Raw genomic sequence first — 25,916 nt, 5'->3', positions numbered from 1 at the left:
TGCCACTGTATTCTGCTCTGGTCAGACCTCACCTGGAGTACTGTGTCCAGTTCTGGGCACCACAGTTCAAGAAGGACACTGACAAACTGGAACGTGTCCAGAGGAGGGCAACCAAAATGGTCCAAGGCCTGGAAACAATGCCTTATGAGGAACGGCTAAGGGAGCTGGGCATGTTTAGCCTGGAGAAGAGGAGGTTAAGGGGTGATATGATAGCCATGTTCAAAGATATAAAAGGATGTCACATAGAGGAGGGAGAAAGGTTGTTTTCTGCTGCTCCAGAGAAGCGGACACAGAGCAATGGATCCAAACTACAAGAAAGAAGATTCCACCTAAACATTAGGAAGAACTTCCTGACAGTAAGAGCTGTTTGGCAGTGGAATTTGCTGCCAAGGAGTGTGGTGGAGTCTCCTTCTTTGAAGGTCTTTAAGCAGAGGCTTGACAACCATATGTCAGGAGTGCTCTGATGGTGTTTCCTGCTTGACAGGGGGTTGGACTCGATGGCCCTTGTGGTCTCTTCCAACTCTATGATTCTATGAGATGGTTGCCAGTCAAAGGGTAGTTTAAGACACGGGGGGGGAGAGCTCTTTATGAAAGGGGGGGTCAGAATTGGGGACACGGAGGAAGGAGAAGGTTATGTTCTAAGCTTGGATCCTAGAACAATAGGCCAAGTAGGATCCTAGAATGCAACAACTGATTGGCTTGCAGGCAAAGACAAATCAGGCTCCAGGAGGGAAGCAGAATCAGCCAATCAGACTGGACTCGTCGTGTAAATAATGTATATAAAAACCTGAGGTTTGGGGGGCAATTAAATCACTGTTTTACAAGCTGCAATAAAGAGCATGAAATCACTACAGGACTCTGAATATATTTCACTGGCGATGAAGGTGGGATCCTGCTGAGCTGTCTGCCGCGCACTGCACACAGCCGCCACAGGCAGGACAGCATAGCACTGCACATCCAGGCTACAGCTCCAGGGCCCAAGGACCCAGAATGGTGACAGACAACCACTTCATGCTGTTCAGCCCAGCCTCAGGAGACTGGGAAGAATATGCCACCCGCTTCCATTTCCTCCTAGAGGCAAAGGACGTCATGAGACACAGCCAAGAAGAGGGCAACCTTCTTCAGCATCTGTAAAGAAACGTTCAAGATCGCCCGAGCCCTCCTCACTCCCACAAATATTGTGACCGTTCCCTACGACACGATAATAGAACGGCTGAAGGGGCACTTCTCACAACAACCCTCGGGGGTAGCGTGTCGAAATGCCTTCTAGGCAAAGTGGCAGGTCTCTGGAGAAACCATAACCAGGAATGTGACCTCCCTCTGCCAGGCTGCCCGGCTCTGCAACTTCACAGAGCTGGAGAACATGCTTGGCGACTGCCTCGTGGGCGGCCTGAGGGACGAGAAGCTGCAGTGGCACCTCTACGCCAAGAAGGACCTGACGTTCCAGGCTGCCCTAGAGGAGGCTTTAGCAACTGAACCTGCCGAGATGTCAGTGCAAGGATTCCAGTCAAACATGTTCTCCCAACCGAAGATCCACCTCGAGGACCTTACCGACGACTCAGAATCCGACCAGGAGGACGTGCACTGAGTGCAGCAGCGCACATAAGCTGCATGCCCACCACGACAGCCTCGTCCGGAAGACGGGAACTGTGCAAGTTGTGGGGAGCCACGAGCAGAGGACTTGCCATTTCCGCAACGCAAAATGCCGACAATGCAGAAAAGTGGGAGACATCGCCCGGGTGTGCCGTGCCTGCCCTGCCCGATGCCTCGAACCAGATGGCCGACCCAAGAGTCCCAAGGTAACTCAACGGAGATCACAGACTGTCAGATATTCCAGTTGCCTCATTCTAATGCGGACACAATTTACATCGAGGCACAGATAGAGGCAGCCCCGTGCCGCCTGGAGCTTGTTACAGGCTCAACCCTGTCCATAATTTTGGCATGGACATTAAGGAAATTGTGTCCCAGTGGCGGCTCCAAGTTTGACCAGCCCCATTCACCCTCCGGGAGACTTCCACAAATGCAAGGTCCCCACGATGGGGGTGGGAACCTCCAATGTACAATATCGAGGGCGGAAGTGGCAGTTGGACTTGATCGTGGTCAAGGGGCGCTACGTTAGCTTACTGGGGTTGGCGTGGTTTGGGCCACTGGGGCTAGCCATCACTGGGGTAAACCGCACCAGCTCCCATGTGGACGTGGATGCCATGTGCAAAGGGTTTCCTGAGGTTTTCGATGGGGCATTGGGATGATATACTGCCCACCCCCTTGGCCTACAACTAGACCCTGCCATATGACCCATCAGGTTCAAGGCCCACCAGGTCCCGTTCACCCTTAAAACCCCGCATTGACGAGGAATTAGACCTGCTCATTGAGCAAGGAGTGCTCTAGCCTAATGCCCCCCGAGAAACCCCAATCATCACACCTGTCAAGCCCAATGGCTCAGTCCACATCTGCGCAGACTACAAATGTACCATAAACAAGGCCCTTACGGCTCATGCATCCCCAGTGCCAATGGTCAGCCATGTCCTTGCCACCCTGGCGGGGTCTAAGATTTTCGGCAAGCTAGCCCTGGCCCAGGCCTATCAACAGTTGTCAGTGGACGAGGCCACTGCGGAGGCACAGACAATTGTAACGCACAGGGGCCCGTTCCGTGTCAAGGGGCTGAAATTTAGCGTCAGCGTGGCCCAAGGAATATTCCAAAATCCAATGGACTCTCTCCTCAAAGGAATTCCCGGCGTCACACTCTTCTTCGATGATATGTTGATCACCGGGGCCACACGGGGGGGAGTTTGGGGACACACTCCGCACCGTCCTGCACTGTTTCCAGATGGCCAGCCTCAAGGTGAAGTGGGGAAAGTGCTAGGAGTTCAATAGGTGGTTTTTCTAGGATTTACAGTAGACGCAGACAGAGTCCACCTGACCGGGGACAAGATGAGGGCTATTTCTGACGCCCCTGAACCTAAGGGTAAGGCGGAACTCCAAGCCTTCTTGGGACTATTGAACTTTTACCATGCCTTCTTACCCCACAAGGCAGCAGTAGCAGAGCCCCTAGGTAGACTGTTAGATAAGCGGGCCCTGTGGGTGTGCGGGCAGTGCCATGAGGCTGCGTTCCAAGCAGTCAAAGATCTGCTCGTCTTGAACTCAGTCCTGGCGCACTTTGACGAGAGGTTGCCAGTGTTGCTGTCATGCGACACCTCGCCCTATGGTGTCGGTGCCGTACTAGGGCACCAACTTCCGGATGGAAGAGAGGTGCCGGTGGCTTACTTTTCCCAGACCCTCTCCACAGCCGAGAGGAACTATCCGCAAATAGACAAAGAGGGCCTGGCAATTGTGAAGGGAGTAAAGAAATTTCACGATTTCTTGTATGGGCCCCCCTTTACCATCGTGACCGACCACAAGTCGCTGCTTGGCATATTCACACCCGAGAAGCAGACCCCTCAAATACTGTCACCCTGCGTCCTCAGGTGGTTGATTTTCCGCACCAGCTACCAGTATACCTGGTCCACCAGCCTGGGAAGGCAATGGGCCACGCGGTCGCCCTCAGCAGACTGCCACTACCTGAGACCATCCCCGACCCCGCACCCGCACATGAGGTCATGAGCCTGGAACAGCTTCCGGACCGCCCCATTCAGGTGCTGGAAGTAGCACGCCACTCCATGAAGGACAGGGTCATCTCCCGGGTCCTGGACTGGGTGTGGTGGGGATGGCCCAGTAGCAACCCTAGGCCAGAATTTGCGGGCTATACAAGCCACAAACATTAATGGCCAGCCCACAAGGGGTGCCTGTTACGGGGAAGCAGGGTGGTCGTTCCCCAGCCTCTGCGCCAAAAGGTCCTCACAACCCTACATGAAACACACCCAGGGGTAGTGAGGCTGGAGGTCGCCCAGCTACTGTCCACTTCCACGGCTGCGGTCATCCAAGTACTATGCAGGCTGTTCACAACCCATAGACTCCCTGACACCCTCGTCTCCGACAACGGAACAGCATTCACGTCACAGGAGTTCCAGACCTTCGCAACAGAAAATGCCATCCGCCATGCACGATCATCGCTGTTCCACCCCGCCACCAATGGCCAAGCAGAGCGCATGGTGTGGACCACCAAGGACACCCTCCGCCGCATGACGCAAGGGGACTGGGAGTATCGCCTAGCTGCATTTGTCCTAGCCCAGCATAGCACCCCCAGCACAATGATGGCCGGAGCCCAGCGGAACTACTCATGGGCTGGCGCCTCGCAAGAAGACCGGACCGCATTCACCCCAACAGGGCCCATGAGGAGGCAGCAGTGGGGGAAGGTAGGAACCCCCGGACTTTCCAGCTCCACGACCCGGTGTACGCAAAGAACTTCGGGGAGGGCCTGGCATGGGTACCTGCCACAGTCACCAGGGCGACTGGCCCCGTGTCATACGAGGTGCTAACGAAGGGGGGAAAGCTTGGCGCTGCCACTGCGATCAACTGCTGTGATGGTTCCTGGGGGGGAACTGCAAGGAGGGCTGGACAGAGGAATCCCAAGGCGATAGCAGAAGGGTGAGGCCCATAGAGCAGGAGCAGGAGGAGCAGGTAAGGGAGGCGGAACTAGGAAGTCCAGAAGTGACCGAGGCCTAGCAGCCACAGGAACCAGAACCACAACCGAGTGGACCAGCGGCGTCCAACCCAATGACCCCGTCACAACCGGCAGCCCTGGAACAAGAGCCAGAACCGGGAACCCCTACCGAGAGACACCCAAGACCATAACGACTACGAATGCTAACCTTCTGGGCACAACGGGAACGTAGAGGGGAGGGGGGTTATGTACTAAGCTTTGATCCTAGAACAAAAGGCAAGTAGGATCCTAGAATGCAACAACTGATTGGCTTGCAGGAAAAGAGCAATCAGGCTCCAGGAGGGAAGCAGAATCAGCCAGACTAATTGTGTAAATAATGTATATAACAGCCTGAGGTTTGGGGGGCCATTAAATCACTGTTTTACAAGTTGCAATAAAGAGCATGAAATCACCACAGGACTCCTGAGTAGATTTCAGAGAATCTAATGCATCTTTGGTTGGGATTGTCCAGCAAGGAGATTGGAGATGGTTGCCAGTCAAAGGGTAGTTTAAGACACGGGGGGGGAAGAGCTCCTTGTGAAAGGGGGGGCAGTTTTGGGAGACATTCCAGCCGTGGCATTGGCAGCCAGATGAGGAATCCTGGAAGAGGACACTCCAGGCTCATCTAGTCCAACCCCTGCGATTCAGGAACCCTGGTTCTTAGTCCCGCCAGCTCCCTTGAACTGGGCAACTCAGATGCCTGGAGCAGCGCCCGTTGGAGAGCAGCCTTGGGTCGCCTCTGGAGCTGGCCGGACCTTTTGGATGGCTGTTTCCATCCCCCCTGCCTTCTGCTGGCAGGCCCGGTTGGGAGTTGTAGTCCAAAGCTTATTGAGGGGAGGTGGTTTTCAAGTTGGAACTTTGTTTTGACCGTTTGCTGAAAGAAGCTGCCACCCTCCTGTGTCGGGAGGGTGTCTTTTCAGTGCCAGGATACAAGGTGCTCTCTTGACCCGGGAGCCCAATCCCTCTCCCCCACCCCTAGAAAAGGGGGTCTTCCCCTCATCCTCTCCTTGCAGGACCCCCTTTTCCTTCCTCTTTGCTCAGAGAGTCGGAACCAACTCTCTCTCAAAGGACCCTGGAGCCAAACACTTGCAGAGTTTTTCTATGGCTTCTCAAGCAAAGGGTGGGAAGGAATACATTCTTGTTGCTCTTGAGATGTACAGAAATCTCTTCTCCTGATTTTTAACAACACAGGCCTGCTGTGACGGGTTTCCTTATCGCCCTTGCCACGGAAAAATTCCATTTCACTTCCATTTCACTGCCTCTTTGCCGATGGTTACGTTGAATTACTTCTTTTAAGGTAAAGATGATGCGCTGCATCTTTGAGACACTGCACTTACGGCTGCTTTTTTCTGTTCTGGGTCTGAATAAATCTTAATCTGTGGACTAACGTTCTTGCTTTTTGTGTGGTCTTTTCCTGCTGCTTGATATGCAACGGAGGCTTCTTTCTTTCGTTGTCCGTGGCATTTCCATCCAGGTGCCAGAGACCTGCTTCTCCCCCGCAGCCCCAGGCAGAGAGAGGGGCTCCTCCTCCGGGACACGGGTTCCCCCTTCCCACGCACACGCGCCAGGCCCCCCTCTTGCTGGGACAGGGCTCTCTGCACCCCAGCAGCCCCGGGTCCCCCACCTGGCCCCCCAAAGACCCCCCTGGAAGGCTCCCCGCTCTCCCCAGGCAGAGAGAGGGGCTCCTCCTCCAGGACACGGGTTCCGCCTTCCCACGCACACGCGCCAGGCGCCCCCCCTCCCCGCACCCTCCCAGGCCCCCCTCTTGCTGGGACAGGGCTCTCTGCCCCCCAGGAGCCCCCAAGAGAGACACCCCGGGTCCCCCCAGGCAGAGAGAGGGGCTCCTCCTCCGGGACACGGGTTCCCCCTTCCCACGCACACGCGCCAGGCGCCCCCGCTCCCCGCACCCTCCCAGGCCCCCCTCTTGCTGGGACAGGGCTCTCTGCCCCCCAGGAGCCCCCAAGAGAGACACCCCGGGTCCCCCCAGGCAGAGAGAGGGGCTCCTCCTCCGGGACACGGGTTCCCCCTTCCCACGCACACGCGCCAGGCGCCCCCCCTCCCCTCGGCCCGGGGGCCCCGCACCCTCCCAGGCCCCCCTCTTGCTGGGACAGGGCTCTCTGCCCCGCAGCCCCCCAGACCCGCCCAGGGGCCCCCAAGAGAGACACCCCGGGTCCCCCACCTGGCCCCCCAAAGACCCCCCTCTCCCCCGCCCAGCCCCAGGCAGAGAGAGGGGCTCCTCCTCCGGGACACGGATTCCCCCTTCCCACGCACACGCGCCAGGCGCCCCCCCTCCCCGCACCCTCCCAGGCCCCCCTCTTGCTGGGACAGGGCTCTCTGCCCCCCCCCAGGAGCCCCCAAGAGAGACACCCCGGGTCCCCCCAGGCAGAGAGAGGGGCTCCTCCTCCGGGACACGGGTTCCCCCTTCCCACGCACACGCGCCAGGCGCCCCCCCTCCCCGCACCCTCCCAGGCCCCCCTCTTGCTGGGACAGGGCTCTCTGCCCCCCAGGAGCCCCCAAGAGAGACACCCCGGGTCCCCCCAGGCAGAGAGAGGGGCTCCTCCTCCGGGACACGGGTTCCCCCTTCCCACGCACACGCGCCAGGCGCCCCCCCTCCCCTCACCTCACCCTCCCAGGCCCCCCTCTTGCTGGGACAGGGCTCTCTGCCCCCCAGGAGCCCCGGGTCCCCCACCTGGCCCCCCCAAGACCCCCCTGGAAGGCTCCCCGCTCCCCCCAGGCAGAGAGAGGGGCTCCTCCTCCGGGACACGGGTTCCCCCTTCCCACGCACACGCGCCAGGCGCCCCTCTTGCTGGGACAGGGCTCTCTGCCCCGCAGCCCCCCCAGGAGCCCCCAAGAGAGACACCCCGGGTCCCCCCAGGCAGAGAGAGGGGCTCCTCCTCCGGGACACGGGTTCCCCCTTCCCACGCACACGCGCCAGGCGCCCCCCCTCCCCTCACCCTCCCAGGCCCCCCTCTTGCTGGGACAGGGCTCTCTGCCCCCCAGGAGCCCCCAAGAGAGACACCCCGGGTCCCCCCAGGCAGAGAGAGGGGCTCCTCCTCCGGGACACGGGTTCCCCCTTCCCACGCACACGCGCCAGGCGCCCCCCCTCCCCGCACCCTCCCAGGCCCCCCTCTTGCTGGGACAGGGCTCTCTGCCCCCCAGGAGCCCCCAAGAGAGACACCCCGGGTCCCCCCAGGCAGAGAGAGGGGCTCCTCCTCCGGGACACGGGTTCCCCCTTCCCACGCACACGCGCCCAGTCCGGCGCCCCTCCTCTCCCCCATTGGGCGGCCTCTTCCCCTCCGAGGGAGCAGCTCTGCGCCTGCGCGACGCCCCTGACGGCTCCGCGGGAGAGAGAAGGGTTAAGGGGCGCCGAGCTGGCTTCCTAGATAGGACAGGAAAGGAAGGCGGGCCGCTCCCCCTCCCCTCTGACGTCCCTTCCGGCCTCGCCCTCGCCCGCCGGGCTCTGGCGGCTCTCCTCTCGGGGGAAGCCTGCGGAACTCCCTGCCCCGCGACGCGGAGGTAAAATCCGGGCTGGCTCTCCGCTCCTTGGCTTCCTCTTCCTCCTCGCCAGGACCAGGCTCGGGGAGGGGGCGGAGGGAGGGGTGGGGGGCCCTTTCCCAAGCTGCTTCCCAGGAGTTTGGGGGCTCGGGGGGCAGCTGGACGGGGTCTCCGAGGGACTCTCGGCATCCTTCCCGGGAGTCTGGCTTGGCAGATGCAGGCCGGGGGGGGCCGGGGGGGCTCTCTTTCTTTGATTTCCCCTTATCTTTCTTTCTTTCCATAGATGTGCTTCATGTTTGGAAGGAGATAGACGAAAGTGGGCCTCCAATACCCCCTATCTTTTTATCAAAGGGAAAATCACGGCATCTAAATAAGCGCACAAACAGAAAGGAGGATTACTTCCTGCTTCTCTTTGCTGGGCATCTTGCAATAACCTTCATTTTAACTGGACATTTTCCCTGCCATAAAAAATGAGATAAACATTTTGGCATCTCCCATCTTGACATATGCTTTAATTTCAGGACATAATTATTCTGAAACAACATAAATTGGTATTTGTCACGGTAACACACAAATATTTTGTTTTCAATTTGAAACCTTGTTTCCTCCACCAAAACCTTCTGGTCTTCTCCTATCATATTCTTTGATAACCTTTTCCTTTTCTGGTGATTAACTTTAAAGCCTGCTAACATGTCAGATGCAACACAGATGGAGCCTGTGTGTGTGTGTGTGTGGTGTTTCCTCTTGTTTTTTGAATAACTTTTTATTGGGTTTTATAAAGAAGGATCATAGGAATAATAAAGAATACAGATAAATAGAGCAACTCTTCTCATGCCATTTGTATATCACAAAAGCAGCATAATAACTTTGTGACATCAGGTTCATTGTCAGTGGTCAGCGTATGACTTTTGGGTTAATGAATTGGTTTGAACGCGACCAAAAATAAAGGGGAAACCGAACAGAGTGAACAGAGAGCATTCCACATGGCAAGGCCCTTGTGGTTGTGCTTCGATTAAGGGTGAGTCATGGGCCTTTCTCCTCTTCCATTGCCAACTAAACAATATAAAGTCTTGGTCTGTTGATGAACTTAGGCCCAGAAATGAACTGGCAACCAATGCAGGTCTTTAAAACAGGAATTACATGTATGAGAAAGGATTTTCGTGGGTCTTCAGTGAGGAGGGGTAGATGCCACCTGTCAGGCTTCAGGGAATCCCATCCCTCCCCCAGTGGCCAGCCAAGAAGTAGACAACAAGAAGAGTTCCTGCCGAGTCCTTTATTCAATATTTACAGAGAGAGACTTTGAACAGGGCCTCTCCATCGCAGTAATGGCGTTGTTCTGAGTAAAGTCCCACCCCTCTGTCTCTCCTCTTCTACGTCATCCCTGCGTCGGCTGATCTGTGCTTTCTGCCTCTGAGCTTCCTGTTCTCCTACTCTCAATGCACGCTGGATCCTGGGAGAAGGAGGGTCAGGAATGCTTTCTGAAGACACAGAGTCTGTCAGCTGTCTCTCCCCTAGTGCTGCTGCTTCTTCCTCCTGCTGCTCTCCCAATATTTCCCAGCTTCTCCCCTCTGCAGCCTCTGAACTATGACCTTCTGCAAACCACTGTTGTAAATCTATACTGTCCTCCTCTTCTCGGGAAGGTTCAGGAGGAGGGAAGGGGGTCTCCAGCATTCCTCTTGGGTCCAGTCCCGGACACCACCTGGAGCCTGTTGGAGAAAAGGTGGGATAGAAATGCCATTAGTAAAACAGGGAATCCAGTTGAGAACCCAACCGCTGCATTTGGGTCCAGTTTCTGAGGCGTCTTCCAGGGCAGTTCCACCCAGAGGGCGTTGCAACCTTCCCATCGGATCCAGAGCAGGGAGTCCCATGGCCTCCTACTGTCTGTGCCAAAGGGACGGTGGCTGGAGCTAGACATGAGCCCTGCTGCTCACCAAGCCCCCCAAGCAGATATGGCTGGGTTGGGGTGAAGCTCTGGACTATGAAGTGGGGTTGGGAGGGACCCCCACTGTTGCCTTGGCTCCTAATTACACTTCATACAAATGACTCACTTGTCATTCACAGTTATGACTTCTTCCTCCTCCTTCTCTCCCTACACTTGCTCAGGGAACATTCTTCCTCTCTTGGCTGTGCTTTGATATTATAATAGAAGAATGTGTTTGATTCATAGGATTTGCTGCAGCTTGCATTAGGACACACAGAACTTGGCAGAGGACCAAGGGGCTCCTTCTGATCTCTTGGAGACTTCCTGGGAGCCCAGATGGATGAGCAAGACTCAGCTGGCCCTGAAGGAGGAAGAGGTCATGCCATAGAAACGGGGAGCAGTGGGGGATTCCGGGAAAACTCCATGCAGAAGATCCTGGGTGAGGAGGACACCCCTTGCTCAGAGGTGCAGAGCCAGCAGCTCAGGCAGTTCTGCTACCAGGAGGCCAAAGGACCCCGAGAGGTTTGCAGCCAACTCTACCACCTTGACCATCAGTGGCTGAAGCCAGAAAGGCACACGAAAGCTCAGATGTTGGACCTGGTGATCTTGGAGCAGTTCCTGGCTGTCCTTCCTCTGGAGATGGAGATCTGGGTGAGGGAATGCGGAGCGGAGACCACTTCCCAGGCAGTAGCCCTGGCCGAAGGTTTCCTCCTGAGTCAGGCAGAGGAGAGGAAGCAGGCAGAGCAGCAGGTGAGAGAGACTTTCCTCTGGATACTCCCAAGGGGCTCCAAAGAGGAGGGAGAGTATTCCCAAATCATTTCCTAATGGCCCATCCTTTTTTGGAAAGCATCTAGGAACAGATCTTCTTCTTCTGCTTATTCATATTATTATTATTATTAATACCACACCCATGTGGCTGGGTGCCTTCCAGCACATATAAAAGCATAAGAAGACATCAGATGTCTTCTAAAAGTTATGCATTTTCTTATCTCCTTATCACCTGATGGGAGGGCATTCCCCAGGGTGGGTGCCACTGTGGAGAAGGTCTTCTGCCTGGTTCCCTGTAACTTCACTTACCACAGGGAGGGAATCAGCAGAAGACCCTCGGAACTGGACCTCAGTTCATGGAGACGCTCCTTTGGGTATAGTGGGCCTTTGAGGCCGTTTAGGGCTTTAAGGTTCAGCACCAACACTTTGAATTGTGCTGGGAAACGTTCTGGGAGCCAGTGAAGATCCTTGAGGACCAGTGTTTCATGGTCCTGGCAGCCAACCCCAGACACCAGTCTAGCAGAAGCAGGAAGCAGCTTTCACCTCTGTCCCCCGAAAGCGCTTGCCTCTGCCATTCCTTTTCTAACCCTTCTCCCCATTCTCTGTTTTGAATCCTTGTTGCTCTTTCAGAGGAAGGATCTTTTGGCAGAAATGGGTCTTGATTCTTCTGAGGCAGAGAAGACTCCGTTGGACACCAGAGTGAGGCCTCTGGGTAAGGAGGAAGGAGTGTTTTCTCCCCCGTTTTGTCACATTTTCTTGGTTTTGAAACTAACCTGTGATTTCTTTGCATCTTTTGCGGGAAGACACCTGGAGCTCAGGGAGGGGGGGGAGAGATGCATTTTTGCACAACTATTATATGAAATGGGTACAAATGTACAAATGTACTCAGCAGGGGAGACGTTTACGATAGTAATTTGATTAGTTTACAATTACAGTCCAATAATAGCCTCCTTATAACAATGCGAAATTACAATACAATTACTAATATCAATCTTTAAGATATCAAATTATATAATATAGGTGGCGCCCCGCATGCTAAAACTGCTGGTTTGATGATTTTCTTGATTTCTCCATTCCAAAATCTTATTAATTTCAATTACACTCCTGTCAAGATAACAATCCTTTATACAACAGCTGCAATATTAATGACTTCCATTCGTATTGAAACATCAAATAATATATAAAACAACAGGTGAGGCACTCCAGTGATATCCTTACTCTTCCCATGTGTGGCAATCTTTCTGTTTGTGATGTTTTTCCCCGTCCTTGTAAAATATTCTGTCTATCTTTTCCTGGTTGTTGCTGTTCTCCATTATTCCTTGGACGGAGCTAATATCCCATTGTGGTTTCAGAAATTCTCCATCGCTCTGTCGTGTGCTTCGTTGTTTGGCAACTTTAATAGCAGCTGCAAAAATCACACTGTCCCAATAAATAATCAGTTTTTCCCATTTTTCTTCTCTGCCTGGGAAAGAGAGGGATCGGTCAGAACTGCAAATGACTCAGTAATGAACCTTATCAGCTCCCTCACAACTTTCAGATTCCTTACATCCCTCTGTCTGGCCGAAGATAAATGCGCATTTATCCAATTAAATTAAATTCCTTTTTTTTATTTTAAAAAATACTTTTTATTAACAGGCCAATCACATCACATTATCCAAATCACATTAGTTCCAAATTATACAGCCAAATTTTAAATTTTAAATTTTGTTGGGGGTACCCATACATCAAGCCCCGCACGAGTCCAAAACTTCGAACGAGTCCAAACATCACTTACATTACTGCTTTAATTAGACAGTTCTATCCAGTTCAATCCAGATAGTCCTTTATTACTTTCTTTCTCTTCTTGTTGTTATCGTATATTCCTTTCTTTGCGATCTCTGATAATTTTCACAAGCAGATTAGCAGGCATCCTCTGTGTGGGTTTTGTACTCTTCAAAGATCATATCGCTCAGGGACAGCCTCTGTTGAACGCTTCCATAAAAAAAAAAATAATCTTCGGTCTGTCCTTTACTTTTCTAAGGCTTGCCAAATAAATCAAATGAGTCAGGAGGCTCTGTCAGGTCAAGCTTGCGTTCCAACATTCCTTCTCTTTCGAACGATCCTGATTCTCCTCCCCCTGTCCTTCTTTCTCTGGCAAGCCTGTCTTGGCGAGATGCTATTTTTTGACTGCGTCATAAAAAATTTCCTCATTCTCACCGTTCACCAATCCTCTCTCCTGTTATAATCCATCCCACACAGTTCTTAAATTCCTGCTTGTGATTAATAAAAACGCAACAATCTTATTTCTATCTGGGGTGAAGGGTTATTAATATCACATTGTGCAGAGAAAAAAAAAGTTTTTTCCTCCACACCCCCTTCATTCCAAACAGTCTCCTAGTGGTGATTCATCAGAAGATTTACTTGTCCATCCGTCACTCCCGGTCACAGAGATCCATAAATCAGCAGTCTTATCTCTCAAACATTACTTGATGTATGTGCTTCAGCTTCATTCCAATCATATGTTTCCAAGTATAATTCCGAGCTGAAGCTAACCAGCATGCGCTGATTGGAATCGGCGTCAGGAAGATCTGACTTCACCGAGGGCTCGTGCCAAGTGTTCGGCACCCCCATCTCTCAGATCAGGGGGTGCATTGTGAACACCGCTGGCAAGGCAGCGGCCCCATCTCCTGGGGGGGTAGGAAGACTGCATACTTCCCATAGCAGCCCCTTAATTACCTCATATGGGTCAGAGAGGTGTTATTGTCGGCCATCTTCCAACACGCCACCTGGTGGCCCCCCCATTAAATTAAATTCCAAGTCCTTTTAGCATTATTCAGTTCAGTCTGTATATAATAAAGGATGGGGAAGAGTCAGCTCTAATTTTCCATCGTAAACCTTTTGTAAAATAGAGCTTCCCTCCCTTTTTCCTTTTTATTTTTACACACACCGTTCCATTTGATGTTATATTCCATATCTGTAATCCAGTTTCATCCCTGCTCACCTGTACATATATAATTTGAACTACCATTCAATTGGTTGGACAGTGTTCTCGAAGCTACAAACATGAGCCTGACCAAACTGCGGGAGGCAGTGGAAGACAGGAGTGCCTGGCGTGCTCTGGTCCAGGGGGGTCACGAAGAGTCGGACACGACTAAACGACTAAACAACAACAAAGCATTCAATGGTGGGTTGCCAAATCATAAATGCAGAGAAGAAAACTTTATATAAAGAAGCCATAGGCTCCCACCCCATGTCTTTTGCACCAAATGAAGTCTTCTCTCAGATTCAAACCTTAAAGACCCTGCAGCTGGTTCAGTTCCGCAGTTTATGATCCCATCTCTTCCAGCAACGCCTGTACATTAGTCCAAATTGAGCTCTAATTGACAGGAGAACCTCTGCTTCTTAATGGCAGCAAAGGAGGGTTTTCGGCAGGCGAAGGGCTTTTGCACTCAGCGCCTCCCTGCCTCCTGCAATCCATGCCGGAGCCGGAGCCTGGTACCGAGACGAACTGGGATTGAAGCCCGTTCCCCCCTGTCCCTGGGGGAAACTTGCAAGGAGAATTACCCTCAATCATCCTTGTTTTTCCATTGCCAACAATCTCCCGCTGCCTCCATTAAGGCAGAGCGGAACCGGAAGCTAGCAGGGGAGACTTGGACAAGCCCCATCTGTACTTAGAGATGCACTTACAGTTTCCCACTTACATTTTCTCTCCCAGGTGACGGAATGATGCCACCAAGACCTGCTCCCTCATCTTTTCATGGTGGTGGAGGGGAGGCAGCAGCTGTGGACCCAGATCAGGTAGGGGGAAGGAGCCTTGTGGGGAAGGACTGCTTGGATGCAGACTGGCTGGACACAGTTGGATGCAGAGGAATGGTGGGAGGAGCCAGAGAAGAGGGAGCCGACTGGGAGGAGGAGGAGGTGTCTGAAGCTGGAGAGGGAAGAGGGCTGAGGGAGCAGAGGGAGTCTGTGGCAGAGAGCAGCCCAGACTCCGAGGCAGAAGCTGCAGCAGGAGAGAGGGATGAGGAAGGCAGAGAGGGGTCTGGCCGCTGTAGAAAACAACAGAGCCAACTGAATGTTCTCTAAGAGGACAGCCTTTTTCCTGTTCTGTTAGGGTCCAGTGTGCTTTGAAGATGTAGCTGTCCATTTCACAGACGGGGAGTGGGTGTTGCTGGATCCTGACCAGAGAGCTCTCCATAAGGAAGTCATGGAGGAGAATCGTGGGATCTTGGACTCTCTTGGTAAGGCTCCCTATTGGATCATCCTATCTGTTTTGTAATTCAAGACATCTCACTAGATGATGAACCTCTGATATTTTGATGGGGCTCAACAGCGCCACCCACAGCACCTGGGATGTTAGCACTCCCACAGCAAACCTTGGATGGATGGCTATCGATTGTTTTCCCTGTGAATATTCTTCCTCCAGTTCTGTCGTTTAAAACCATGATCAGGCTGTCTGAACTGCCCAGGCCTTCTTAAATGTAGGATTCAGAGTGATTTGGGATGTTGAAGTAGCTTCAGTCAAGTTTCCTGCTTTTGTTCTTGCTTCTGCCTCTCTCTGGTTGACCAAAGAGTCCCTTGACATTGGAGATGGCACAGATTCCACGACTGAACCAAACAAACTCCATCCCAAAACAGAGCCACGCTTTTTGAATCTCCGGCAGTGAACCCTGTAGTAACAATAATGATTAATTTTATTATTTTTACCCTGCCCATCTGACTGGGTGGCCCCAGCCACTCTGGGCAACTTCCAACAAATAGAAAAACATAGTAAAACATCAAACATTAAAAACTTCCCAATACAGAGGTGCCTTCAGAAGTCCTCTAAAAGTTGCATAGTTATTTCCTTGACATCTGATGGGAGGGCGTTCCACAGGGTGGGTGCCTCTACTGAGAAGGCCCCCTGCCTCGTCCCCTGTAACTTCTCCCTGTCATGTAACATTTAAGTACAGTGGTACTTCGGGTTAAGAACTTAATTCGTTCCGTAGGTCCGTTCTTAACCTGAAACTGTTCTTAACCTGAAGCCCCACTTTAGCTCATGGGGTCTCCTGCTGCCGCTGCGCTGCCAGAGCACGATTTCTGTTCTCATCCTGAAGCAGAGTTCTTAACCTGAGGTGCTGTTTCTAGGTTAGCGGAGTCTGTAACCTGAAGCCTATGTAACCTGCTGTACGACTGTGAGGAAACTTGAATAATAATAATAATACTGATATGACAAGTTTCTGCTGCATTCTGTGATGTCGAGAATTTAAGAAAACATCCAAATTGGTTTAAGGTGATGCACATCATAATAAAATTTTTAGCAACTAAAGAAATTTAAATTTGGCAGCTGCTACACACATTTGTTCAATATACGAAAAGTGTTTTTCAGCACATAGACGTGATGCGCAGCGTAAATTAATAATGCAGAGTTTTAAAGAATAAGAGCTTTACTGAGTTAAAATAAACTTCTTGATAAACAACATGGTTCCAAACAGGTTGACTGAGATTCCAGACTGACTCTGCTCACAACTGAGGCAGACTGACTCTGACTAAAATCTTTCAGAGAACACACAGAGAAAATGGCTGCTAAGTCACATGTCAGAGTGACTCCACAGTTAGCAGTTAGGCCTGAATAACTTTAGTAGGCCCAAATGATGGTGCAGTCCCAGCACTTCCCAGCCTGCTTTGCTGCTTCTGCTCACATGTGTCTTCGTCACATGACACTCCCCCAAAGACCTAGAGAGCAGAAGTATAAACATGTAAAATTAACTTTTCACCTGGTGGCAATTTGGCTAGTGTGTACACCTTATTTTCTTTGAATGATCCCAACTCTTCTTTCATGGCGTCAAACCACTGGGTTTGTTCCTTAGAAGGTAGCTTCAGAACTGGAGCAAAGTCCTGTGGCTGTGTACAATTAACATGACACACTTTTGTTGTGCCAAAAGTCAATTTATCGGGGGAATACCCTTGGTAGTCCATGTGGCCCTTCTAGGAATAACCACTGGGCTTTCCTTCTCTTTTTGCTCCTCCAGCTCATCATTTTGTTGTTCCTCTGATTCACTGCTTGTGGCACTTTGCAAAGTGTCAGTGCCTGAGGGCAAATTTCCCCCCCTTCCTATCCTTTCCTCAGCAGCTGGCTGCCTGAGAGGCTCCTGTGGCTGTCCTGAGAGAGGAATTAAAATACTAGGATTGGCATGAACCTGTTCCCACCTATCCTGTTCAGCAAATTCAGCATTTTGTGAAATGACTACTTGGCCACATCCCAAAGCAAAACGATAAGACCTGCTAGAATAGCCCTGATAGCCAATGAAACGTAGCACTCTGGTTTTAGGCTCACCTTTGCGTCTCAGAGACTTGGGGATATGAACAGAAGCCCAAGTCCCCCACACATGTAAAGCTGTGTAATCCGGTTCCTTCCCAAAAAGCATTCTGTAGGGAATATCACCCGTGGCAGTAGTGAAAGTACGGTTCACTAAAAAATTGGCAGTCAGGAGAGCTTTTCCCCAGAGCTTTGCATCATTTTGCAATCCAGCATCAGTTAACAAGCTGTCCTTTACAATTTGCATGACACCCACACGTCTCTCTGCAACTCCATTTTTCCAGGGACTATTTGGACATGTGAGACGATGCGTTATTCCATGGCGTTTAAGCCATGCCTGGAAATGATTACTTAAATATTCGCCTCCTCGGTCGGTTTGGAGTTGAATAAGTGGCCTTTGAAAACGTCTTTCTGCCCATACCTTCCAGGACTTCAAAGCATCTGCACATTCTGATTTGTTTCTCAATAGATATAGCCATGAATACCTTGTTTTATCATCCACAATAATTGAGAGCCAGTGTGGTGTAGTGGTTAAGAGCAATAGACTCATAATCTGGGGAATCGGTTTCGTGTCTCCGCTCCTCCGCATGCAGCTGCTGGGTGACCTTGGGCCAGTCACACTTCTCTGAAGTCTCTCAGCCCCACTCACCTCACAGAGTGTTTGTTGTGGGGGAGGAAGGGAAAGGAGAATGTTAGCCGCTTTGAGACTCCTTCGGGTAGTGATAAAGCGGGATATCAAATCCAAACTCTTCTTCTTCTAGGCCTTCCAGCACATTTCTATTCAAGGTCAAACGGCTGGTCCCACGATCCAAATCTTGCAGCCTTCTCACTCAGCTTTTCCACGCGCTTTTCAGATTCCTCCTGTAGACGGGCTGTTACATACGCCATCGATAAATCTTGCCTCATGCTTTCAAGAGAGGCTATCACAATATTAAAGCTGGGTGGGAGACTGGATAGCAGGATATAGACTTGATCCAGGTCTGGAAATCTTTTACCTCTCCTTTGCAACTGGAGGAATTACATGCGCAAAGTCTGGAGGTGTGTAGTTAAACATCCGCCTTCAGGCAGCACTGTTCTATACAGTCTCCTAGTTAGTCCAATTATTGAACCAGCACTGTCAGACAGGTGTATCTGACGTAGACGATCCAAATATTGTTTGGCAGAGTCCAATTCTGCAATGTGCAGGACCTGTGGTTCCTCTAGAGCCAACAAAATGTGCGCTCGGGCTCTATCATCCTCTTCACGTTCCTGCTCAGAGGGTTGTGGATTCAAACCAGTTTCCACACAGTACCACAGTCTGTCATGTTTTAGAACCAGTTCAGTCTTGAGAGCCCAAGTCAGGTAGTTCTTACCATTCAGATGTTCCATCTGGGCAGTGTTGCCAAGATTAATAAACTGCGCAGGTTGCTGAGCTGACGTGGCTTCTGCTCCTTGCTGCACCGGGTCTGCTTCTTCGGTACACGGCCTCACCACTGGACCTTCAGTCCCTTCGAGGTCCTCACCAACAGCACCCTGATTCTCCAGCTTTAGCAATTCACCATCCATAAAACACTGGGCCCCATGACCTGATGCGCAGCATAAATTAATAATGCAGAGTTTTAAAGAATAAGAGCTTTACTGAGTTAAAATAAACTTCTTGATAAACAACATGGTTCCAAACAGGTTGACTGAGATTCCATACTGACTCTGCTCACAACTGAGGCAGACTGACTCTGACTAAACTCTTTCAGAGAACACACAGAGAAAATGGCTGCTAAGTCACATGTCAGAGTGACTCAACAGTTAGCAGTTAGGCCTGAATAACTTTAGTAGGCCCAAATGATTGTGCAGTCCCAGCACTTCCCAGCCTGCTTTGCTGCTTCTGCTCTCATGTGTCTTTGTCACATGACAAGAAGTTCACGTTTGCCATTTTTATTCCCCTACTCTTACATCACCCACAAGGCAGCTGACTATGACCAAGTCAGTCCAGAGTCAATGTTCCCAAATATTTCTCCAGCTCTTAAAATTTGTTTAGATTTTTTACTGCATACTGAACAACTTAGCATATTGAATATATCTTAATTTTAACAGGGAACTTTTCCGCATTGGCCACCTTTTTCAATAAAAGCACATTTTATTTATGAAGATAGTACAGATGCATATTTAAATTGGAACAAAATGACGTTACCAGGTTAAGCTGTACTTTTAAAAACATGAGAGAGAAAACATCTAATATTCAACTTGATTTGTATACGAAACTAGACATTTTTACAGAACAAAAGAAACGTTATAACATCTAACTCCCTTCAGTTCTTCCCCTGTCCCAAGCATTAATTAGCATTGTTCCATAATTTGGGACTGCACTTCTTCCCGAGACTCTAATCCGTTTGCCTCTTAGTTTCAGGTGGTGATGAATTGGAAATGAAGAACAAGGGAGACGACAACGAAATCCACACAGTGGAGGAGCCATATCAGTATTCAGACTGTGGAGAGGGCTTCAGTCAGAGCTCCCATTCCACTTCCCATCAAAGAAATCCCCTTGAGAAGAAATCCTATCAGTGCTTGGAATGTGGAAAAACCTTCACCTGGAAACAGAGTTTTGCTGCACATCAAAGAATTCATACAAAAGAGAAACCCTATCACTGCTTGGAGTGTGGAAAGAGCTTCAGTCACAGCCACAATCTCACTTCCCATCGTAGAATTCATACAGGGGAGAAACCATATCACTGCGTGGAATGTGGAAAGAGCTTCAGTCAGGGCTCCCATCTCACTGCACATCAAAGAATTCATACAGGGGAAAAACCCTATCACTGCTTAGAGTGTGGAAAGAGCTTCAATGAGAGGGCAAAGCTCACTTCCCATCAAAGGATTCATACAGGGGAGAAACCCTATCAGTGCTTGGAATGTGGAAAGAGCTTCAGTCAGAGGGCCAAGCTCACTTCCCATCAAAGGATTCATACAGGGGAGAAACCCTATCAGTGCTTGGAATGTGGAAAGAGCTTCACTCGGAGTGCCCATTTCACTTCCCATCAAAGGATTCATACAGGGGAGAAACCCTATCAGTGCTTGGAATGTGGAAAGAGCTTCAATCAGAGGGCCCATCTCACTTCCCATTATAGAATTCATACAGGGGAGAAACCCTATCAGTGCGTGGAATGTGGAAAGAGCTTCAGTCAAAAAAGCAGTTTCACTTCCCATCAAAGGATTCATACAGGGGAGAAACCGTATCAGTGCTTGGAGTGTGGAAAGAGATTCACCAGGAAAGAAAGTCTAACTGTCCATCAAAGAAATCATAAAGGGGAGAAACCGTATCAGTGCTTAGAATGTGGAAAGAGATTCACCTGGAAATTAAGTTTCACTTCCCATCAAAGAATTCATACAAAAGAGAAACCCTATCACTGCTTTGCGTGTGGAAAGAGCTTCAGTCACAGCTATACTCTCATTTCCCATCGTAGAATTCATACAAGGGATAAACTCTATCAGTGTGTGGAATGTGGAAAGAGCTTCAGCAAAAAAAGCAGTTTCACTTCCCATCGTAGAATTCATACAGGGGAAAAACCCTATCAGTGTGTGGAATGTGGAAAGAGCTTCAATCTGAGGACCCATCTCACTTCCCATCAAAGGATTCATACAGGGGAAAAACCCTATCAGTGCTTGGAATGTGGAAAGAGTTTCAGTAAGAGGGCCAAGCTCTCTTCCCATCAAAGGATTCATACAGGGGAAAAACCCTATCAGTGCTTGGAATGTGGAAAGAGCTTCAGTAAGAGGGCCAAGCTCACTTCCCATCAAAGGATTCATACAGGGGAAAAACCCTATCAGTGCTTGGAATGTGGAAAGAGCTTCACCAGGAAAGAAAGTCTCACTGTCCATCAAAGAATTCATAAAGGGGAGAAACCATATCACTGCTTTGCGTGTGGAAAGAGCTTCAGTCACAGCTATAGTCTGACTTCCCATCGTAGAATTCATACAGGGGAGAAACCCTACCAGTGCATGGAATGTGGAAGGAGCTTCAGTCAGAGGACCAAGCTCATTTCCCATCAAAGGATTCATACAGGGGAGAAACCGTATCAGTGCGTGGAATGTGGAAAGAGTTTCAGTCACAGCTACGATCTCACTTCCCATCAAAGAATTCATACAGGGGAGAAACCCTATCAGTGTGTGGAATGTGGAAAGAGCTTCAGTCAGAGGGCCAAGCTCATTTCCCATCAAAGAATTCATACAGGGGATAACCCCTATCAGTGCATGGAATGTGGAAAGAGTTTCAATCACAGCTACGATCTCACTTCCCATCAAAGAATTCATACAGGGGAGAAACCCTATCAGTGCTTGGAGTGTGGAAAGAGCTTCAGCTGGAAACAGAGTTTTGCTTTCCATAAAAAAGTCCATACAGGGGAGAAACCGTATCAGTGCTTGGAATGTGGAAAGAGATTCATTAACAGCTCCACACTCACTTCCCATCAAAGAATTCATACAGGGGAGAAACCCTTTAAGTGCTTCGAATGTGGAAAGAGCTTCACCTGGAAAATAAGTTTCACTTCCCATCAAAGAATTCATACAGGGGAAAACCCCTTTCAGTGCCTGGAATGTGGAAAGAGCTTCACCAGGAAAGCAGGTCTCAATGCCCATCAAAAATTACACACAGCAAGGGAGTCAGATCAGTGTTAGGAATGTGGAAAGAGCTTCAGTCAAAAAGGAAATCTCATTTCATCAAAGAATACATACAGGGGAGGAATCATATCTGTGCCAAGAGTGTGATTGGAAGGAGTTATGAAAGTCTGGTCTCATTTTTAAAGCTCTTTTTAAAAAAATTGGAGCTTTTAGAAAGACTGACAGCTGGCTGAAAAAGCCAAAATCAGGACATGTTTGGACAAGTTTGTTTCTTTTTGAAGGAAAATATTTCTTCTACTCTGAGCCACTTAAAGAGAATTGGATTCCTGCAAGACAACCACTCTTATCTGGACACCTAAATTGCTATGTCCTCTTGGACACATTCTTTCTTTTTTCTGTTTTATGGTTCCTCTCTTAAAGTACCGTATTTTTCGCCCTATAGGACGCACCGGGCCATAGGACGCACCTAGTTTTCTTGGGGGGAAATCAAGGGAAAAATTTTTATTTCCCCCCCAGGTTTTCGCAGCCATCCCCAAGCTAGAAGAGGGAGACGGAGCGCTCCGTCTCCCTCTTCTGCCTTCAGGGACAGCCTCTCTAACCTCCGTGGGGCAGTGGCTTGCCCCGCTGTCCCGAGGTTGTGGGGCTGGCGGGGGGGAGCAAGCTTGCTTCTCCCCCCCCCCACCAGCCCCACAACCTCGGGGGACAGCGGGGCAAGCCGCTGCCCCACGGAGGCTAGAGAGGCTGTCCCTGAAGGCAGAAGCCTGCCCGATGCCTCGAACCAGATGGCTGACCCAAGAGTCCCAAGGTAACTCGACGGAGATCACAGACTGTAAGGTATACCAGTTGCCTCATTCTAATGCGGACAAAATTGACATCGTGGCACAGATAGAGGCAGCCCCGTGCTGCCTGGGGCTTGATACAGGCTCAACCCTGTCCATAATTTTGGCATGGACATTAAGGAAATTGTGTCCCAGTGGCGGCTCCAAGTTTGGCCAGCCCCATTCACCCTCCGGGAGACTTCTACAAACGCAAGGTCCCCACGATGGGGGTGGGAACCTGCAATGTACAATATTGAGGGCGGAAGTGGCAGTTGGACTTGATCGTGGTCAAGGATCGTGGTCAAAGGGTTAGCTTACTGGGGTTGGCATGGTTTGGGCCACTGGGGCTAGCCATCACCAGGATGAACCGCACCAGCTCCCACGTGGACACCATGTGCAAAGAGTTTCCAGAGGTTTTCGATGGGGCATTGGGTAAAATACTACCCCCCTGTTGGCCTACAACTAGACCCCGCCGTACGACCCATCAGGTTCAAGGCCCTCCAGGTCCCGTTCGCCTTCAACACCCCGCATTGACAAGGAATTAGACTGGCTTGTGGTACAAGGAGTGTTCGAGCTGGTGTCTAGTGCCCCCTGGGAAACCCCAATCATCATACCTGGGCCTGGCAATTGTGAAGGGAGTAAAGAAATTTCACGATTTCTTGTATGGGCGCTCCTTTACCGTTGTGACTGACCACAAGTCGCTGCTTGGCCTATTCACACCCGAGAAGCAGACCCCTCAAATACTGTCACCCTGCGTCCTCAGGTGGTTGATTTTCCTCACCGGCAACCAGTATAGCCGGTCCACCAGCCTGGGAAGGCAATGGGCCACGCGGACACCCTCAGCAGACTGCCACTACCTGAGACCATCCCCGACCCCGCACCCGCACATGAGGTCATGAGCCTGGAACAGCTTCCGGACCGCCCCATTCAGGTGCTGGAAGTAGCACGCCACTCCATGAAGGACAGGGTCATCTCCCGGGTCCTGGACTGGGTGTGGTGGGGATGGCCCAGTAGCAACCCTGGGCCGGAATTTGCGGGCTATACAACCCGCAAACAGAAATGGCCAGGCCACATGGGGTGCCTGTTACGGGGAAGCAGGGTGGTCGTTCCCCAGCCTCTGCGCCAAAAGGTCCTCACAACCCTACATGAAACACACCCAGGGGTAGTGAGGCTGGAGGTCGCCCAGGTACTGTCCACTTCCACGGCTGCGGTCATCCAAGTACTATGCAGGCTGTTCACAACCCATAGACTCCCTGACACCCTCGTCTCCGACAACGGAACAGCATTCACGTCACAGGAGTTCCAGACCTTCGCAACAGAAATTGCCATCCGCCATGCGCGATCATCGCTGTTCCACCCCACCACCAATGGCCAAGCAGAGCGCATGGTGTGGGCCACCAAGGACACCCTCCGCCGCATGACGCAAGGGGACTGGGAGTATCGCCTAGCTGCATTTGTCCTAGCCCAGCATAGCACCCCCAGCACAATGATGGCCGGAGCCCAGCGGAACTACTCATGGGCTGGCGCCTCGCAACAAGACCGGACCGCCTTCACCCCAACAGGGCCCATGAGGAGGCAGCAGTGGGGGAAGGTAGGAACCCCCGGACCTTCCAGCTCCGCGACCCGGTGTACGCAAAGAACTTCGGGAAGGGCCTGGCATGGGTACCCGCCACAGTCACCAGGGCGACTGGCCCCGTGTCATACGAAGTGCTAACGAAGGGGGGAAAGCTTGGCGCCGCCACTGCGATCAACAGCTGTGATGGTTCCTGGGGGGGGAACTGCAAGGAGGGCTGGACAGAGGAATCCCAAGGCGATAGCAGAAGGGTGAGGCCCATAGAGCAGGAGGAGCGGGTAAGGGAGGCAGAACAAGGAAGTCCAGAAGTGACCAAGGCCGAGCAGCCACAGGAACCAGAACCACAACCGAGTGGACCAGCGGCGTCCAACCCAATGACCCCGTCACAACCGGCAGCCCTGGAACAAGAGCCAGAACCAGGAACCCCTACCGAGAGACACCCAAGACCATAACGACTACGAATGCTAACTTCCTGGGCGCAACGGGAACGTAGAGGGGAGGGGGCTTATGTACTAAGGTTTGATCCTAGAACAAAAGGCAAGTAGGATCCTCGAATGCAACAAATGATTGGCTTGCAGGAAGAGAGCAATCAGGCTCCAGGAGGGAAGCAGAATCAGCCAATCAGACGGGACTGATTGTGTAAATAATGTATATAAAAGCCTGAGGTTGGGGGGGTGCAATTAAATCACTGTTTTACAAGTTGCAATAAAGAGCATGAAATCACTACAGGACTCCTGAGTAGATTTCAGAGAATCTAATGCATCTTTGGTTGGGATTGTCCAGCAAGGAGATTGGAGATGGTTGCCAGTCAAAGGGTAGTTTAAGACACGGGGGGGGGGGGTAAAGAGCTCCTTGTGAAAGGGGGGGCAGTTTTGGGAGACATTCCAGCCGTGGCATTGGCAGCCAGATGAGGAATCCTGGAAGAGGACACTCCAGGCTCATCTAGTCCAACCCCTGCAATTCAGGAACCCTGGTTCTTAGTCCCGCCAGCTCCCTTGAACTGGGCAACTCAGATGCCTGGAGCAGCGCCCGTTGGAGAGCAGCCTTGGGTCGCCTCTGGAGCTGGCCGGACCTTTTGGACGGCTGTTTCCATCCCCCCTGCCTTCTGCTGGCAGGCCCGGTTGGGAGTTGTAGTCCAAAGCTTATTGAGGGGAGGTGGTTTTCAAGTTGGAACTATGTTTTGACCCTTTGCCGAAAGGAGATGCCACAAAGTGTGTGTCGGGAGGGTGTCTTTTCAGTGCCAGGATACAAGGTGCTCTCTTGACCTGGAGCCCAATCCCTCTCCCCCACCCCTAGAAAAGGGGGTCTTGCAGGACCCCCTTTTCCTTCCTCTTTGCAACTCTCTCTCAAGGGACCCTGGAGCCAAACACTTGCAGAGTTTTACTTCTCAAGCAAAGGGTGGGAAGGAATACATTCTTGTTGCTCTTGAGATGTACAGAAATCTCTTCTCCTGATTTTTAACAACACAGGCCTCCTGTGATGGGTTTCCTTGTCCCCCTTGCCACGGAAAAATTCCATTTCACTGCCTCTTTGCCGATTGTTATGTTTAATTACTTCTTTTAAGGCAAAGATGTTGCGCTGCATCTTTGAGACACTGCACTTACGGCTGCTTTTTTCTGTTCTGGGTCTGAATAAATCTTAATCTGTGGACTAACATTCTTGCTTTTTGTGTGGTCTTTTCCTGCTGCTTGATATACAACGGACTCTTATTTATTTAGTTGTTCATGGCTTATATGCTCATGGAACATTTGATATTTATTGCTGAAATATAGACACAAAACAACATATGCTAAAACATAAGAAGTGTTGTGGTCAGATCACTTCCTGGTGCAACTAGACTAGAGGGCATTGCGTAGAAGTCCCCAAAGATGCGCCTGAATTTTGGGGTGTTTGGCACCTGC

General features: G+C 51.0%; 2 protein-coding genes and 1 long non-coding RNA gene across 5 annotated transcripts in view; 2 read left to right on the top strand and 1 right to left on the bottom strand.

The window, feature by feature from the left end:
• LOC310768594 (uncharacterized protein) overlaps positions 1 to 848 on the top strand; it is a 39,356-nt gene extending 38,508 nt beyond the window's left edge. Inside the window, exon 7 of the mRNA XM_083626976.1 lies at positions 582 to 848. The gene's annotated coding sequence lies outside the window, so the exon portion shown is untranslated. The remainder of the gene's footprint in view (positions 1 to 581) is intronic.
• Positions 1 to 22,002, top strand: part of LOC310768571 (uncharacterized protein) — a 35,999-nt gene extending 13,997 nt beyond the window's left edge. Inside the window, exons 1-6 of one of the 3 annotated variants that reach the window (XM_083626911.1) lie at positions 7,999 to 8,042; positions 10,264 to 10,745; positions 11,394 to 11,475; positions 14,458 to 14,540; positions 14,854 to 14,980; positions 19,415 to 22,002. In XM_083626911.1, the coding sequence (XP_083483037.1) occupies positions 10,332 to 10,745; positions 11,394 to 11,475; positions 14,458 to 14,540; positions 14,854 to 14,980; positions 19,415 to 21,681 (2,973 nt within the window). In that variant the 5' untranslated portion in view covers positions 7,999 to 8,042; positions 10,264 to 10,331 and the 3' untranslated portion in view covers positions 21,682 to 22,002. Of the gene's footprint in view, positions 1 to 7,998; positions 8,096 to 10,241; positions 10,746 to 11,393; positions 11,476 to 14,457; positions 14,541 to 14,853; positions 14,981 to 19,414 lie in introns of those variants that run through there. The other 2 variants (XM_083626909.1, XM_083626910.1) reach the window with 2 other exon arrangements.
• LOC310769250 overlaps positions 11,600 to 25,916 on the bottom strand; it is a 20,145-nt gene continuing 5,828 nt past the window's right edge. Inside the window, exons 2-3 of the long non-coding RNA XR_014551573.1 lie at positions 13,529 to 13,743; positions 11,600 to 12,286 (exon numbers count right to left, since the gene is read on the bottom strand). This is a non-coding gene — a long non-coding RNA (uncharacterized lncRNA). The remainder of the gene's footprint in view (positions 12,287 to 13,528; positions 13,744 to 25,916) is intronic.

This window comes from Podarcis filfolensis, assembly GCF_964270895.1.
Source record: "Podarcis filfolensis genome assembly, chromosome: 8".
Taxonomy (NCBI): Eukaryota; Metazoa; Chordata; class Lepidosauria; order Squamata; family Lacertidae; genus Podarcis; species Podarcis filfolensis.
Note: the sequence above shows the minus strand (reverse complement) of the source record. Positions and strands in the feature narration are given on the sequence as shown.